General features: G+C 43.3%; 1 protein-coding gene across 1 annotated transcript in view; it reads right to left on the reverse strand.

Moving 5' to 3' along the window:
• bean1 (brain expressed, associated with NEDD4, 1) overlaps nucleotides 1-18,074 on the reverse strand; it is a 41,741-nt gene extending 23,667 nt beyond the window's left edge. The window contains exons 1-2 of the mRNA XM_076743171.1: nucleotides 17,453-18,074; nucleotides 10,948-11,067 (exon numbers count right to left, since the gene is read on the reverse strand). Coding sequence (XP_076599286.1) covers nucleotides 10,948-10,972 — 25 coding nt within the window. The 5' untranslated portion in view covers nucleotides 10,973-11,067; nucleotides 17,453-18,074. The remainder of the gene's footprint in view (nucleotides 1-10,947; nucleotides 11,068-17,452) is intronic.

Below are 18,074 nucleotides of genomic sequence, written 5' to 3' on the forward strand. Positions count from 1 at the left end.
GCTACTGCACAGTCATGGTCTGCAAGAGAATCAAATATTTGACAGATGGAAAAAATATGTAAATACCATTTTTTAGTGTAAGCACCAAATCTTGGGTGTCATATTGTCACTGCCTCAAAATGAATCTAATTTAACTCAGCGATGCCCAGCTCTGATCTCACCAACATATCCCCCTTTCATCTTAAAAATATCAAAATCCTCCCCTTAGCATCTGTCTAAGGATCCCTGAAGTGTCCGCCTTTACAGTGGGAGCTGCAGTGTATCTTTATTTGCAGAGAATGTAGTTGTGGCTGTGACATAAAGTGACAGATGTTATCTCTTCACTTGTGCAGTGTGCTGGAAAAGCCTCAACCTTCCTGCCGCCTGGTCAAAGGACAACAGGGGGCTCAAAGAGAGAGTCCCTCTCTCACACGCACATCCTCCTGCCTCGCTGTCTCTCACCGCTGTCTTGCTGCTCCCCTTGCTTTTCTCTCTCTGATCCTTCCTGTTGTTGTATTGAACCGATGCCAGGAGGTCTTTGTTGTTGGAGGACGGAGGACACTGGCCATTAAAAACCATCATGTTGGGGCCGAAATATCCTCCTCTGCTTTAAAGAGCAGCTCAACACCAGGCTGAGAATCAGCCTTTCACTGCCCTCGCAGGCTGAATGTTTTCATACTGTTTCATCTCTTAAGTGTGCTCTGCTGCACCTGTAAGCACACCAAAAACTGATGTCACTGGGAAGCTCACGTTCACTCCCAACTCAAGAATGCGTCAGCAAAGAAAGTCATAAGTGTGTCAAAGACTAAACCCTCCAAACATCATCGCACACAATGCTGCCAGTCTGACACATAGCCACCAAATTCTAAGCCTGTTTCAGACACACACACATTGTTATCTAATGATGACCGCAAAGAGATGAAGAGAAACACTACAGGAGGGAATCACAGCGAGGATGATTCTAGTTTCCGGTCGTGCCCCCCCTCGGCGGTGTCATTGAAACAGAAGACATATTCAGAAGACCTTGTAAGTCTGTGACTGCAGATGTGTTCGCGGTTTGTTTCTGGAAGCTTTACACACAGTGGTTCCCTCAACCTCAGGCCTGGTGCTGTTTCAAGGTTGACAGCTCAACGAGATGAGTGACAGGTGCAGCGGTATGAAGCGAGTGACAACGGAGAGGGCGAGACGCGCCACGCACTTTGCTGACTGCTGGCGAAAAGTTGCACGTCGTGGAGTTAAATCATAGGTGACAGACAGCAAAGCATCGTCCTCCTACGACTGCAAATAGAGCCCGCTGTCATTTTTTCCCCCTTTCTCTGTCTGTCTTAACGATGGCACATGTGATCATATAAACATTCGGCTGCTGGATGTTCAGCAACTGTTCGTTTTGATGTACTGTAGATAAGAGAACATAAGATACTATAAGATAAGATTTATCCAACGACAAGACAAGAGATAAAAAAATACAATTACTATCATGGATGCTAGACACACAAAATGACCATGAAGAGACGCAAAACAATGATGGATATTATTTCATATCAAAATATTAATATGAATATTGTAGTTGTTTATTTGGCATTCATTCATTACACAGAATAAACAATGCAACTATTACGATATATAGAATACTATCACATATAATAATGATAATAAACTTTATCTGTACAGCATCTTTCATACAAGAAAGCATGCTTCACAAAAAAAGGACATAGAACATAAAAACAGGGATAGAACATTAGTGTAAAGCAAGATGGAGAATAAAACCCACTTGAATTATATATTAAAAAAAAAAAGGATGAAAGTAAGGAGAATGCATAAAACAAGCTAAAAAAAAAATAAAGAATTAAACCACTAGATAATAGTAATAACACAAAGTACAAAGAAAGCATGAAGTGCCAGAAAAGTGCAAAAGTTTCAGGCCTGAATCAGGAAGTCGTTGCTGGTTAAAGGCTAAATGTACAGTTAATTGTTAGCAAGGACCTTTAAATGTGAGTCTCATTTAACCAAAACCTTTCTTCAAATCTGTGCCCCAGCCTTGATTGAAGAGTTTGTAAAGCCACCCCTGATTTTAGCTGCACCCTTTGTGGTTGTGGATGAAAGCATCTGTCCGAATTAAACAGCTCTCACATTCAGTAAAAAGCTAAATGATAGTCACTGTCATCCACTGAGCTGCCAGGATGCTCTAACAGCAAAACGTCAAAGTTTAATGGCATCGATCTGCAATGTGGGTTAACCTGCAATATTATCATACTGCAGCGGTCCGCAAGGTACAATGGTGCATTCATTCTTAATGCGAAGCACACGCGCACTCGCTCATACACATATCAGTATCAAATTAGGAAGTGCATTTAGATGAGGTAGTATGTGGGTCACAACACATCACTGTGTGCACGAATATGGGTCAGAATACATCATACATCCCCTTAATCTCTCTCTCTCTCTCTCTCTCTCTCTCTCTCTCTCTCTCCCTCTCTCTCTCTCCCATGTGGGATAGATGGATGGCAGAGAGACAGATTATCACACCCTGCTGGCCCACATTCCTCCGTTCCCCTCGTTTAATCATCCGCCTCTTTTCCTCACTCGTTCAGCTCCGACCATCGCTCGTCGTTATTGTTGTGGTCGCTCGTTGGGCTCGTTTATCTCCATAAAACAGCCGCTGACCTGCTAATCAGGCCTAATTCTGATGACATCACCGCTCATGAATTATGGGAAGCGTGATGCAGCAGAATTAGGTTTCCAGTGCAGCGTTGTCACATTCTATGATGCTCTAACTGTTCTGTATATTTTATATCTGCTTAGCCAGCAGGTACACAGGATAGCTGGATGCACACAGTAGATGCAGAGAGAGTGATAAACAAGTCAGTGTGCACATGTACTATTTTGTCTGGATAGGAAGAGGGAGAGGTTCACTCCTGGCGTCTGAGATTCTGCTTTCTTGCTTACATGTGAGTTAATCTGTGGGGGACAGCTAGAAAGCAGATCTGAACCGATTCTTAGTTAGCTAGTTGTAGTGAAACCTACTTGCAGCTGTTGGTGGCGTGGGTTTGACAGGAAGAAGGAGCAGAAATGTTTTAATGAGCAGGAAGCCTGAGAGGATTACTGGAAGTCTTAATGTGTCAATACACAGTTTCAGAAAATCCTGCATAAATAAATTAGCTCTAAAAATGTGTATTTCTATTTTTAAAAAGTGCACAAATAGATAATAGAAACTCAGTGTGGCATCTCTGTGGCACAAACCGAGCCCAGAATAGATCCTGGCAATGACTGCACTATATCTTTCTGTAATTGGTCAGTGATCTCTGTAAATCTGGCTTTGATTGATCAATAAACACTGCAGATCAAGTTATGATTGGCCAATGCCCACGAAAAGTCAATATGGCGGGTGAGTGAGCTTCATAGATTCAAGTCCAAATGGTCAGGGAGCACTTTAAATCCAGCTGTGATTGGTCAATCAAGCCTTCAGCAGCGCAGAAAATACCATCTACTGTCGCACACACGCACTCTGCAGATACACACATACTGAATGCACACACAGCACAAGAGGATGTGTGTCCCCATACATGTACACACTTGACCATTTCCACCGGGGCCACGCTGTGATTACTGCCGCAGACACCACAGAGTCTGCGGCTCAGATGTATTTGGCCACAATGTGACTAATTTCCTGTCGCTGCCATCTCACCTCTCTACAAGTCACAACACCTGTCCTCCTCCTCCTCCTCCTCCTCCTCCTCCTCCTCCTCCTCCTCACCTCACAGAGCCACTGGGCGGATGGATCAGAATATGTCTTTTTTATCTAACGATAAAACAGTTTATGGGTTTGTTCAGACGCTGCAAATAACAGCTGAAGAAAGTAAACTTGAAACAACATTATTCTGTTTTTCATTTTTGTCATTTCTTTTTCCGTTGTGGACATTATAACTTTGATTGACAGGTGTCTCAGCCTGTCATACACAGCTGAAGAGATCACTCTTGTTTGTCCCTTCATCTCCTTTGAGGCTCGCCTTGTTGCTCCTTTTTCAAAAACAGATGAAAAGATGGCAAAAAGCAGTAAACCAAAACTCCATTTTGGTTTACATTTCTGCTCTGTCTCTGCGCATGAAAAGGCAGAGCTGCCCCGAAATGCATGCTGGGATCAACACCAGTCAACAAGGGAAAAGACTTTTGCCATGTCCCAAATCAGCATACTGATCCTGTGCAGTACATACAACATGCTAATCATCCTAGTACACTCTTTTAGCAGTTACTATAAAACCTATAAACCTGCTGTCAAACTCATGTGGTCACTTTAAGACAAAAGACGGAGCGGCGAACAGCCTTTTGACAATATGTCTGATGCTTTTCCTGTCAGACAATAATCTCTCTAACGACATCATCACCTTTCTGGTCTAACGAGACAGTTAAGAGCTGTGAAATTGTTTTGACATTTGAATGAAGGCGTGGAGGCAGAGGTGTCCACTGAGGGTTTGACAGGCAGCCACACGCCCCAACCTCAGCAAACGACTTCACGTAAGACACCGCGGACACCATCTTTTACAGCATCGTGGAGTCTGTTTCAAATTGGAAATCTGTCCGTGAGTCCATCCTGTAACGCTGAAGGATCCCCCACACGCGGCGCCTCAGACTGATTTGTTGAAAATCTGTCTGTTTCTGCCAAGCGATCAGACCAATCTGCCTGAAAGTGTTTCTGTTCGTCTGCTGGGTCACTGAAGGAGGATTACGCCCAATCCAGCGAGGGCCGGTGGCTCGTGGCAACTGGAGCAGCCTGATGAGCGGAAGCCAAAACAGTCATAACATCATATTACAGAGGTCTGTTTCAGACAGACCTCTCCCTTTTGAATTATAAGACCGTGATCTCTTCCTCTGCGTGACCCTCCTCACCTCGGTCTTTGCCTTTCTATGTGTGATTCCCTGTGAGGCTCTTGCCCTTTAGCTCACCCATCCCTCTCTTTCTTTCTTAGAATTGCCGTGTCGGGGATAATGATCGGTGAGAAAAGGGTGGAGGAGAAGATGATACAGAGCTGTAGAGGCGGAGGAAGAAGCAATGTTTAATCATGTTAACACAGCTGCGGGACACACCCCTCTTTGTAGCCGTCTCCCCTCTGCACACACACACACAAACACACACATTTACGGATTGCACGTGTTGCATAACATGTTGTAGATGAAATTATTGCATTTGCAGGATTGTAAACAGCCAGTCTGTCCATCCATCCTCACACTGATTGATGTTTGTAACCAAACCAGTTCCATCTTTCCTTTGATTTGGAACAATACATCCATCAGCTCTCAATCTGCCCGTCCATCCATTTCCATCTTATTCTCATTAAAGAGCTGATTAAATATTAAAGGTGTTCACTTTTTATTCTCCCATTTCCATTCATCAGTTTGCGGATTACTGATTAATTCAGAGGGAACGCACCAAGCGTAATGCACATTTTATCTACTTTTCTCATTTCTCATTTTTGGCTGGATTTCCGACCTCCAGGCAGTCACTTCTGTTCAGTGTCCATAGAAATCATGTTCATATAATCAGTTTTACTCTACTTTTTTAACCACTATGGGACTGGAGTTACCTCTGGAGCAGCTCAAACAGATGAGTGAGGCAGGGATTGTGCTCTTCTGTGTGGCCTGAGCAGGTTAACTGCCTCACCGTCAAGAAGCAGTCTGCAATATCTGCACATTGCAGCTGCAATTGGTCATGAATGGGCAAAAATCTTGGTTATGGTGAATTAAAAAACAAATGTTAATTTCTGGTCTATGACAGGATGTGAACTGGTCTCATGCATCAAAGTCAGAAATCTTCCCACCAGACCTCACTTTGTGCATCGGGGCATGGGGCAGGTTGCAGGCTGCTTCCTGCGCTGGCAGCACAGTGTTGGACATAAATCCTGTTTTGAGGAACCTCTGGAGCTAAAAAAGCTAACGCAAAGAGGCAAAAACTGCAGTTCCTTCAATGGGCAGTTGAGGCTGGCTCCAAAAGCGAATCAATCCCCTTAGACCCTCATATTAAAATGCCCAGATTTGCAGCAGAAATAAATATGTTTACAGCCTGGTACAAAAAACTGTTGTTGTCTTTCTAGCTAATTTCCTCATCCATGACAATTGTATGGGGGTGAATTTTTATATATAACTCACTCACTGAAATTATATTAAGTCTTAAAGTTATGCAAAAATTAAGGCATTGAGTGACGGCTAGCTGCTAGGTTTCAACTAAAGCTAGTGCTCCCTGGAAGGAATGAAAACCCCTCCATCAATCGAAATAGTACTACATGCAGTTTTGTAGTAAATAAGCTGAGGTGCTGTGGTCCTTGAATGTTTGATCCTCTACATATCCATCCATCCATCCATGGTGACACTGAACAGCTGAGCCAATACGTCCATTACCAAATGACAGAGCTAATGAACTGAGGAGGAGAATGCAGCGAGTGTACCGAAGTCAAAGGGAGCCAGCGTTAGTCAATACTGGCACCAAAGACATTAGCAAAGACATTTACCCTTCACTTCTCCTTCCTGTCCCCTCCTCTCGCGCTCTCCCCCTTTTCTTATTCTCTCAAACGTTCCAAGCCACCTCCCTCAATTTCTCTCTCCGCTCCTCTCCTTTCCCCGACTTCCCCTCGAGAGTGATGCCGTTTCCCCCCGACACCCATTTCGCTTCCTATGCTGCACCTTGCTCCTGTCCGCTGCTTTCCTTGTTTCATGTATAGCTCACACTTCCTTTCTTTTATTTCACCCATGCCTCATTAACTCTCTCCCCTGCTTATTCAGATGTTTTATTCTGGATAGATAGATAGATAGATAGATAGATAGATAGATAGATAGATAGATAGATAGATAGATAGACAGATAGATAGATAGATAGACAGATAGATAGATAGATAGATTGATAGATTGATAGATAGATTGGAATTTTTCTCTAATTGCAGACACATTCACACAAATTTGACTACCTGTGGAGAGTATTATTATTATTATTATTATTGTTATTAGTATCAATGGGCCCTGATGGGGGCTTGGTGAGGTGGAACAGCCTTTGATATTTGCTGACCTGCTGGGCCGTGAAATCTCGCTGCATATGCACGCGCCTCATATCCATTTAAATAGATTTAAATAAACGACCTTACACTGTGACTAGATTGGACGCGAGCGTAGATGGAAGGGCGGACGGACGGACAAAGAGAGATAGGTGGATGTGATAGAAGGTAAAATGCCATTAAATGAAGCTTTTCCCTCCCATTTCCATAAAGCATGGGAATGTGATGATTGATGGCTCGGTGGCGGGAAGGCGAAGCGTTGTGGCGCAGCGCTGATAGATGGATGGAAGATGTGTGCAGCGAGGGGGAACAGAGGGAGATTCCATTTCAGATCTGCCCTCATCTGATGCACACACACGCCAGCGCACTAATATGCAGATTGTGTTTAGCCTTTATCTTTTGTAATGATATGGCAGGGAGGGACATGAGCATGCACACACACACACACACACACACACACATACACACACAAATATGCAATTATTTTGCACATGGCAAGCACACAAATGCGAATCAATCTGTAACTTTTTATGACTCCGTTACATCACAGGATAACAGTGGTTTTAACAGCAATTTGCCTAAAAAGACTGAATGCATGTGAGGAAATATGTGGAAAAGCTCACTTTACTTTCAGTCGTTCTCTGTCTGTAAATAAAACTGTTTTTCTATCACTCAATGACTTTGCCTCTCTTCCAAATATGAAGACAGATGTGAATGTTTATGTTGGCAGTTGGGGACTAAATGTCCTTCTCTGGGGCACAGCAGCAGCAACCCTGAGGCACAAACAGCTGCCATGTGGGACACATCGGCCTCCTTTACACGCTGCAAAAGCACCCAAAGGTGGGTCAGGATAAAGTTTTCAGAACCCTCGTTTATCTGGGAAAAGTTCTTAACCACAGGCTCGCTCCAGGTGGGCGATCATACTGTCCTGTTGGTGATCACGAGCTTGATCGGTGGAGCAGTTTGACTGCCGTATAATAACAGCAAATGTTGTGATAAAAGTGTTATAGGCATTTGAACCACATCTGTTCAAGATCGTGCGGACAAACATTGTGTGGAGCCAACACTGAAGGGAGTTATTAATGTGTTATGGAGCTCCGAAAGCTTCACTAAAAACTGGATGTCGAGATGAAAAAACACTTTTAAAGGAACATTTAAAGGAAACTTTTGTGATCTCAGGGACGACCTCACTGTCACTTTCTCGCTCTCTTTCCAGCTGCACTTTTACATTTAAATGTAGAAATAGGTCGCGTCTTTCAAAATGACCCACATGATGCTTCAAAAGCGACTCAAACGAGTGTTTTCTGATCTCTCCGGTTTAGGTTTGGTTGTGTTAAGCATCTTGATTAAAGTTGGAGAGAAATGACCTTCAGCAGCTTGGTGGGAGTCATTGTTCTGCATGTCAGCTGACTGATGGCGTATTGTCCCAGATTGTGCCACGACTTCTGTAAGCCATTTGTCTCGTTGCTGTCAAACCCTAAAACTGTCTCTGCTGCTGTCATTTCAGTGTCCGATCAATACGACTTACCTTCACCCCATTCCCCTCCAGCTGTCATCAGAGCCAGCTGTCCGTGGGTCTATGCACTGCTCCCATCAGAAATCCTGCTCCACATCACGCCTATCCAGCTCTCCACTTCCTGTTCTTTCACCACCACCACTAGACTCCATGCATTATATTTCTGTAAGTCACTACGGAGCCCCTTCCTCACCTTCCTGTTGTGCACGATATGTCAAATAAATTCACTTCATTACTCCTCAAGACTTTCGTTCAATTAATTTGAAATAACACTATTACTGCAGATCGATTGAAGTACCAGATGGGAGCACTTGCAACCACAAAGCAACAACCTGGCACACATGCACAGCATCGTACCAACAACCTGCTGTGGCTACACCACTGAAATTTCAACAAATTCAAGAAACCACCTCATCAGTGTGGAAACATGGAGACAGCATGAGTCATAATGATTTCTAATAATTAGGTTATACCTTTCCTACCTTTATTTGATTGCTAATAAATTAAAAAAGGTAATTTAATATCGTTTCTCATCCCATAAAAAGTGACGCCTTTCTCTTTATCTGCTCCTCTTCTGCTCTTTGTCCGGAGAGGGCTTCAGGTCTTTAAGATCATCAAGCTCAAGTCAAAGTAAAATACAGATGATTTTACTAAAATATGTCTGTCTAAATTATATTTGTGCTGCTGTTTAAAGGCATTTTAGAAAAAAAAACTCAAAAGCAACTAAGGTGCATGTGGGAAAGGCACAGCTAGTTACAACTTCTGGACCATCATAACCTGCTGCCATCCAACAAGAGTGACACCTAAAGGGTAAAATACTACATTTTCCACTATAGTCTAACATCTTGTCCTTACTGAATCTAACACTGCTGGAACCAGTCTTTTTCAAAGGATTGCACAGGACTGTGTAAAATGTCAACCTATACAATAAGCCAGATGGAGAAATACCTTGACATATCTATAGAGCTGCCCACACCAAAGCTTTTTATCTGTCTCTTCGCTCTGTTCTTTTATTCATCACTCTATTTCTTTTCCTGGGAGGGATGCACTGTTGGTAGAGGTCTAAACGCCCTGCAGCGGACGGAGGGATTCCAGGTGTCAAAGGAAAGAGAGAAAGAGTCAGAGAGGGGTGTGAATAATAGATCAGAGAAGGGAAGAGAAAGTGGGAAAGAGTCGGGAGGAGAGACATAAAAGGTGGAGAGAAAGAGAAACAGATATAAAGAGGGTGTCTGAAGGAAAAGAGAGCCCGATAGGAGGACGCCTGAGAGATGCATGGGAGTAAGAAAGAGGAAGTGGGATTGACAGTTTTCTTAAAGGGCAGTCGTGACAGGAAACACACACGTCTATATCAGTTATGCATCCGTCCATCCATCCATCCATCTGGTCGTCCCTCCTTCCGTCTCTTCCCTGCCTGCAGTGTGGTCAGGAGTCGTTGCATAAGACAGCGGTTCATCTTTTATTGAGAAGGGAAGCTTCCATAAATACGTCTACCTTGTTCTCTGGAGTTTAAAAGCTCAACCTGCAAACCAGCTGAAAATAAACAAAGGATACCCACAACAGCAGCGAATCTAAATATACTGCGGACACAGCTGAGGGACACGACGACGTCTGCTCTCGGCCGAATTATTTCAGAGGAAATGAAAAACTTCTCTAGAAATCAAAGGTTGACTGATGTGTGATTTTAAAGGCTGATGACACCATTTTTATTGCCAGATACTCATCGATGGTGATATTCACTTATTTTAAATCTATATGTTTTGCTTCACAAACATCATCAAATATGACCCAGACTGACAAAGTTCAGAGTTTAAATACTTCTCAATGTAGTACATGACTGCCCAGTACTGTAACACGTAGTGCAGTGTGTAGTCTCTTTCAAGTGGTTATACACATTTATCTCATATCTGTGTTTACGTCCCTTCTGCCTTCTGTAATTATCTGGAATATGTCATTCAGACATTTCCTTCTTTAGATTTAAAGTGTTAAAGTAAAGTAAAAGTTATGAAGTTTTATTGGACAGTAATTCTGTTAGTTTATCACAACAGGATGTTTGGTTATATTGATGTATTTATACAGTAAATAGAGTACATGTGGTTTAAATGTGGTGTATTAGGTGGGTGCACCCCTGTTTATAAGTCTGTATGCTCTCACTGTGTCATTATAAACATCAGGTTCATCTCATGTTGAACTTTATTGTTAAATTACTGTAAACACAGACACACATCTTTCTGCTTTGCTGTCTTATATATTTGTTTTCCACATGATTCCCAGATGAAGCTTTCTCTCATCACCTCACCCCACATTACAACGTACAAATCACCCCCCCTCTTGGTGTGTGCAGAACAAATAACACTTAATACCAGGAGACTAATTAAAACGAAAAGAGGAGGAAGAATAACGAGTCTTGTTCCTTACCTGAGCAGATCAATTTCATCAGCATGAACCCCTGTTCACAGTGTTTCCTATTGGCACATCTCAACAGGCAGGAAGCCAACTTCAACTGGTCTCTACCACACAGTGCTGCTATATATGTAACTACAAGGAGAGAGAGAGAGAGAGAGGGAGAGAGAGAGAGAGGGAGATCAGCACATTAGTGAGAGAAGACAATGTGTGGAGCAGGCCTGAAGAGAGAGGGAAGGAAAACAAACAGCAGGCAGGTAGATGAAGAATGAGAGAAATAAATGAAGAGCGAGGAGAAGCTGAGAGGAGGGAGGGAGGGAGGCAGGGAGGAAGGGAGGGAGGGAGCAGAGACTGATGTGCGAGTCACAACCTCCAAGCCCGGCTGTTTATAAAGCCCCGGGCATTGTGTGTGTGTGTGTGTGTGTGTGTGTGTGTGTGTGTGTGTGTGTGTGTGTGTGTGTGTGACGCAGTCAAGTGGCCACCCACGCCACCCTGTGTGTGAATATGTGTGTGTGTGCGCGCTTTGTATGTGTGTGTTCATTGCTCTTTCCGGAACATGGCCACAGGGTTCAAATGTACCAATCAATACCTGAACCACACACACACACACACACACACACACACACACACACACACACACTGCTTTACTATACTGTTGCATACTAAAACTACTACTTCTAAAATGAATAATAACAATGAAAATAATGATGATGTTGGTTATGAATCTTGTCATTATGAAAAGCAGAATAAGCTGAACACATCACAGACAGATATAAATAAACACACACGTAAATAAAGGTTTCCCACTTTAATCACTATGAAACAATCTTCCTGGAACAAACTGTCAGAGAAGCTGCTTTGAATGTGATGTTTAATATCAGTTCGTAACATCTTTATGACCTGTTTGTTTTACAGCTGACCTCATGGTTTCTATGATGCAGAGTTTAATGGGGCTTAGTTAAACATGAATCAGTCGGCGGCCTCCTCCGTCTTTCACACCTCTCTGCTCTGCCACTATACATCAAGTTGCCTGCGCTGACGTTGTCCTCAGCACATCCTCCACGCTGCCCTGTCCTCTGATCGCCCATCAACCTACAGGCACCTGTCAGCTGTGCTCACGATGAGCGCTGGACGTGTTTGTGGGTTTATTTGATTGGACTTCATTAGTATTAGAGTCTGTTACTGGATTATAGTCCCATTGTTGTATTTATCTATTCGTTTAGGGGAGTTTATCTGAGATCCAGGTTCTCTCTTACATCTCTAACTTCCTGGTCATGTTTTTTTGTAATGTGATTTTAACACACAGCTCTTCTGATTTTTAATTTATCGGTTGGTGATTTTTCTCGTTTTCTCATGAATGCCTTTGACTTCTTAATGATCGTCACCTACAGTAAGTAACCACTGCGGATGTGGGCCATTAAAGCCCATTGAGACACTGTATACGATGGAGGTCTTTATAAATAGATTTGAGCTGAATAAAGCCATTTCAAGCTGTCAAACGCTCTGTCACCGTCACTGTCGAGTCATGCCGATGAGATGTCATGCCTCACTTCCTCTAATTCTGATAAATCATGAATGCTGTGTAAGATTTAATCCCTCACTTCCTGTCCTGAGGCAGAGCGCGTACAGGAGCATGGCTGCATATCTGTGTGTGTGTGTCTGTGTGTGTGTGAGTGTGTGTGTGTGTGTGTCTGTGTGTGTGTCTGTGTGTGTGTGAGTGAGTCATGTGAACCTACGATGCATTCTGCTTTGTTGTTACATAACTGTCCCTGCTCACACAGACAGATATTACAGTCAACACTCTCTGGCAGCTAGACTGAACTACATCTCTTCTCTACCTCACACACACACACACACACACACACACACACACACACACACACACACACCAGGTTGTTGTGTGTATATGTGTGTGAGCGAGAGAGAGACAACAGAACTCACAGGATTTGTGTCAACTCCAAACCGACTGTGCAGTGCAGGAAGAAATGAAGCTACAACAAGAGGAGTGAGCGAGAGAAGAAACACAATAACACAACAAGACCTCACCGCTTCTGAATTACTGCACATGTCACCTAATGTATAGATATAGATATAGATATAGATATATGTAGAGGCCATATTTGCTTGTATTGGTTTATATGAAAGCACTCCGACAAATTAATTTAATGTTTAGAGGTGAATAACGAAGTAACATCAGCTCTTTGTTTCCATATTTTTGGAAGTGCTGCCACAGCTCCACGCTGCAGGAGGATCCCTGCAACAGAAGCTTTCTAAAGGCAAATTTCAGACCTTCAGCTGCTGCATTGAAGCATCATCGTAAGCTGATTACTGTCACCACAAACTGAGCCTCGTTTTAAACACAAGGTTGAAGTTTTATGTGCTTTATCGGGGAGAGCCTCAAAGAAATTACACTCTAACCCTTGTTTCTGAGACGCTGGATAAACCTGAGTTAGGAGTTTTTAGGAACGTTGGAATTATTTTATTTAACCTCTATTAACCAAGCTAGCTAATTCGGGTAAAAATCGTACTTATGATGAGGGATAAAAAGGAGTATTGAAGGGAAAGTGTGCAGATGAGACAAAAAGGCTGAACTGAAACAAACAACACAAAGCAAACACACATTTAAAAAAAAAAATAAAACCTCCATCACGCAGCTCTGATATACAGTAAAAACTGATATAGTGGAAAAACAAATTCATATGATCCCATTTAATGCATTTCCAGGAAGAAGGTGTTCAGAAGGATTCAGGTTTTTATAGACTTGAATGCAGTTTCAAAATGGAGATGATGTCATTTCTCTACAGACTTGCATAGCTGCCAACAGGAGCCTACTGCCAGTTTCTCAAAATCACATATGAGTGTCCTTAGAGAGAGTTTGGTTGGAGATGAAAGGCTTGTGAAAATCCTAACTGGACAGGAAGAGAAGAGCAAATAGTGTACTTTCTTTAGAGTTTACATTCTGCTAGTCTGCATGCAAAACGCATTTCCGGAGAGAAGACTGCACATTATTGTTTGGGCAAAGCAGAACACAGACAGATGAGGATGAGATGAGAGTAATCACTTTTCTCTGTAAGTACAACCCAAAACACAATATACCAAACTGAGAACAGTACAAAGACGATGTATTTATGGTTTAACCTCATCACTGATTTTTGTAAATGTCTGCTTATTGTAACTATGATGCAGCAACAAGTTTCAAACACGTTGAGACCGGAGCAAGAAAAGACTGGGAAAGATGTGGAACGCTCCAAAAACACCTGTTTGGAACATTTTACAGGTAAACAGGCTCATTGGTGACACGTGATAGTATCATGATTGGGTATGAAAGCGAGGATGAAGCGAGGTTCACCACTTTGTGAACACATGATTGCATGAAGGATATGACTACATGGGCTCGGGAACAGTTTATGAAGGCTGGGCCAACAGAAGTTTGAAGTCTACACCCTAATTTATACCAACAGTCAGTGTTGGTTTCTTTCATCCATGCAGGTCCCAAAACCCATTTTGTCATGAGGACTCAATGAGATGGGAAAGAATGAAAAGACGTTCTTATTTAAGTAACTTGTCAAGTTGCCACAAAACAGCACACATTCCTGAGGTGTTACACGAGCGCTGGTAGTAAAACAGCTCCAGATACTGTGCAGAGCTTGTAATACTCAAAAACAGGCGATGATGGGGAGTGAAAAGAGGGAGAGAGTGAGGGACAGGACCCGTCAGAGAGAGAGAAGCTGAGGGAGTCAGGTATTGCCTGTAGCCATAACAGCACTCCATCATTTCTTCATTTCTTCATCTTTCTTCCTGGTATTCCCTCTCTCTGATTCTCTCTCTCTCTCTCTCTCTCTCTCTCTCTCTCTCTCTCTCTGTGTCCCTCTCTCTCTCTCTCTCTCTCTCTCTCTCTCTCTCTCTCTCTCTCTCTCTGTGTCCCTCTCTCTCTCTCTCTCTCTCTCTCTCTCTCTCTCTCTGTGTCCCCCTCTCTCTCTCTCTCTCTCTCTCTCTCTCTCTCTCTCTCTCTCTCTCTCTCTGTGTGTCCCTCTCTCTCTCTCTCTCTCTCTCTCTCTCTCTCTCTCTCTCTCTCTGTGTCCCTCTCTCTCTCTGTGTCCCTCTCTCTCTCTGTGTCCCTCTCTCTCTCTCTCTCTCTCTCTCTCTCTCTCTCTCTCTCTCTCTCTCTCTCTGTGTCCCTCTCTCCCTCCTCTCATCCATCTCCTCCCAGCTCTCCCTGACAGTCTATTTGGCCCACACAGCCCTGTCATCCATTCAGCCTGTCAGTCCTGGCAATGGCACCAATCTCACACTGACTAGTGTTTGTAGCCAGGCAGGCAGGGCCCGTGGTTAGAGCGTCCGTGCCATCGCTGAAAGCCCGGGGGTTAAAATCCCATGACAGCCGGGTCACAGAGTCGACCCCACAGTGAGACGGTCAGGGGTTAGGCCCTCGTGGTGCGCAGTGCTCATCCCTTGTTATGAGGTTTTCACGCAATCTGCATTTACTGTACTGTACTTAAAGTATTTCTGAGTACTTAAATGTGTTTTGTAACATTTTTTTGCTGTTTTTTTAAATAAACATTCACATTTCTTTTACAATCTGCGTCTTTTTCTTTACGCTTTTGGCTATCATTGCTATCAGTGTAATTTCAGACTTCCCTTTCTCTTTCTTTTCTCCCACCCTGTGTAATTTTATTCCTGTAATTTCCTGAAAACATGACTGCAAACAGAGTGATGCCTGCTACGAGTACTGCTACATTATTTACACTGACAGATAAAAACTGCATTATATGCTTGCTCTAAAAGCCACATCTCAGTCATGTATCCAGTTTTAGCTTATTGGATCTGACTTTAAAGAGTCAAACATGTTGCATAAATCTGTAAGTGTCAGACTAAAGTCAAAGGGCTTTTTGCAGCGTTGACCTTCATAGCTGAGTGGAGAGAGGAAGCCACTTAGATAACCCACGGAGGGGCTTTGATACCCTCTGGGGAGCGCAGCATTAAGACTGTGCAGCCCTGACACTGCGAGGCTCTTTAGATCAAGCTGTCCACCTCCGTCCCTGAAGAAGTCACACGTATTAAAACAACACGGCTTTTAACACAACAACACAGATGATCACACTGCTGTATCGAGGGAATATTTGATTTTTCGTTGCGTATTTTTGTCTCTGTTCAGTTCTTGTGTTCTGCTTTTTATCTTGACCCATGTGGCTTCACCTGCACCTGTTTGGATTTCCTCTCTTTGAAAGGTCCAAATCACTTTTACGTAACTTCAGCCCTTTAGCGGATCACATGCGTGCTGATCTGAGTGATATGAACACACTTGGCCAGCGTTCCTCTCTGCGCTGTTACTGTTACTGTAGGGTTGTAAGGCTTCTGTACTTCACTGCTGAAACAAGAGAGTTAGAGTGTGTGGGAGGAAAGCCTGGGAGGAAAGCTGAGCGAGAGGGAGAGATGAGCCCATCCAAAAATCACTATAACTCACCCACAACAGGGACCCACTGTGTGTTTGTGCTGCTTGCTTGTAAATTTGCTTTCTGCTTTTTTAAATTTCCTCTTACAAAAATCTGTTTTTAACATCTCCTGTGCATAAACGATGCATAATAATTCAATGCAACTATCATTCTTGTTAGCCTGTCTGCAGCGCACAGTGCATTGTTTTTTGTGTTTACTGCTTTGGTTTCCCTCCTGTGTCATAATGATTGCACAGGAAAGTTCATACTCATCAAAGCCTTCACTCAAGCCTCATGGCCTGTGTGCATCTGCATTTTTTATGTATCTACCCTCATTTATTCAGGTTGCACCAGTGGTGGAAGAAGTATTGACTTAAAAGGAGCAATGCAGAAATTCTGAAATACTCATTTACAAGTGTGTAAAGTAAGCAAAGTCCTGCATTCAGAATGTTCCTTAAGTAAAAGTATAAAAGTATTAGCAGCAAAATGTACTTAAAATATAATTAAAAATGCAAAAGATGTCATTAGGCAGCTGGTTTTCTCATTAGTTTAATTATAAATCAATTAGTAGATTACTATCATTGATGCATTCATGCATAAGCAGCGTTTTCATGCTGTAGCAGATCGAGGTGGAGATAACTTTAACAACTTTATTTACAGTTTGGTAGCCAGTAGTTATAGCTGAGATACATTAAATCGAGTAAACAAATTACATTTTCCTATAAAATGTAGTGGAGTGGAAGTGGCGTCAAATAGAAAGTACAGATACTTAAAAACTGTATTTGAGTGGCACCACTGAATTAACTTGAGCCACACTTTACAATCTCCTGTCAGTGCCTGCATTGGAATATTACATAATATCACTGTGATACTGTAGGAGGTAAAATACTATGAAAGTAATGGACTCACTCTGAGAAACCAAGACAGGAACTACAACCACACCTCCCTACAACTCCCTGTTTCAGCGTACCGGTAGTATATATGCAGTTTTATGGTCACCGCAGACAGAGTTTAGGTGCGGATGCGGAGAGAGAGACAGAGAGAGAAACAGAAAGAGAGAGAGACAGAGAGAGAGATTAGCTGCTTACCTGCACAGATGTAGAAATGCAGGAAAGCAGGAGTCCTTTCATCAGCTCCTTAATGTCGCTTCACATCACTGACAGCAGCAACAGCAACATCCCAGAGAGATGAGCCAGTCCGAAGGTCCTCTCTCTCTCTCTCTCTCTCTCCCTCTCTCTCTCTCTCTCTCTCTCTCTCTCTCTCTCTCTCACGGGACTTGGCCCACCTCCTCAGAATAGCGCTTCGTTAAACTCTCGGCGATACCCGAGATTTACCCGCACGATGATCAGCACTGAGCAGAGAAGCGCTCCGATCGTCCGAGCATCCTCCTCCGAGCGGTCCCGTCCTCACACCCTCCTCACATCCTCATCCCCATCATCCTCATCATCATCATCATCATCATCATCATCACTGTCACCATTCTCCAACCCGCAGAGCTTTATTTTCCTTCTTTCTCTACGAACATCCCTCTGTCGGTCACAGCATCAGCATCTCATTGCGTTTTCTCTCCTCATCCTCATCGTCTTCGCCTGACTCTGTCCTCGCGGCTTGCTGGCCGTGTCTCTGTCCCGTGGCTCGTCCCGTGGCTCGGCTCTGCAGCCCAGGAACTGTGTCATGCTTGGGTAGGGAAGCGCATCATCCAGGGCAGGC

This window comes from Chaetodon auriga, chromosome 11, assembly GCF_051107435.1.
Source record: "Chaetodon auriga isolate fChaAug3 chromosome 11, fChaAug3.hap1, whole genome shotgun sequence".
In the NCBI taxonomy this organism is placed as follows: domain Eukaryota; kingdom Metazoa; phylum Chordata; class Actinopteri; order Chaetodontiformes; family Chaetodontidae; genus Chaetodon; species Chaetodon auriga.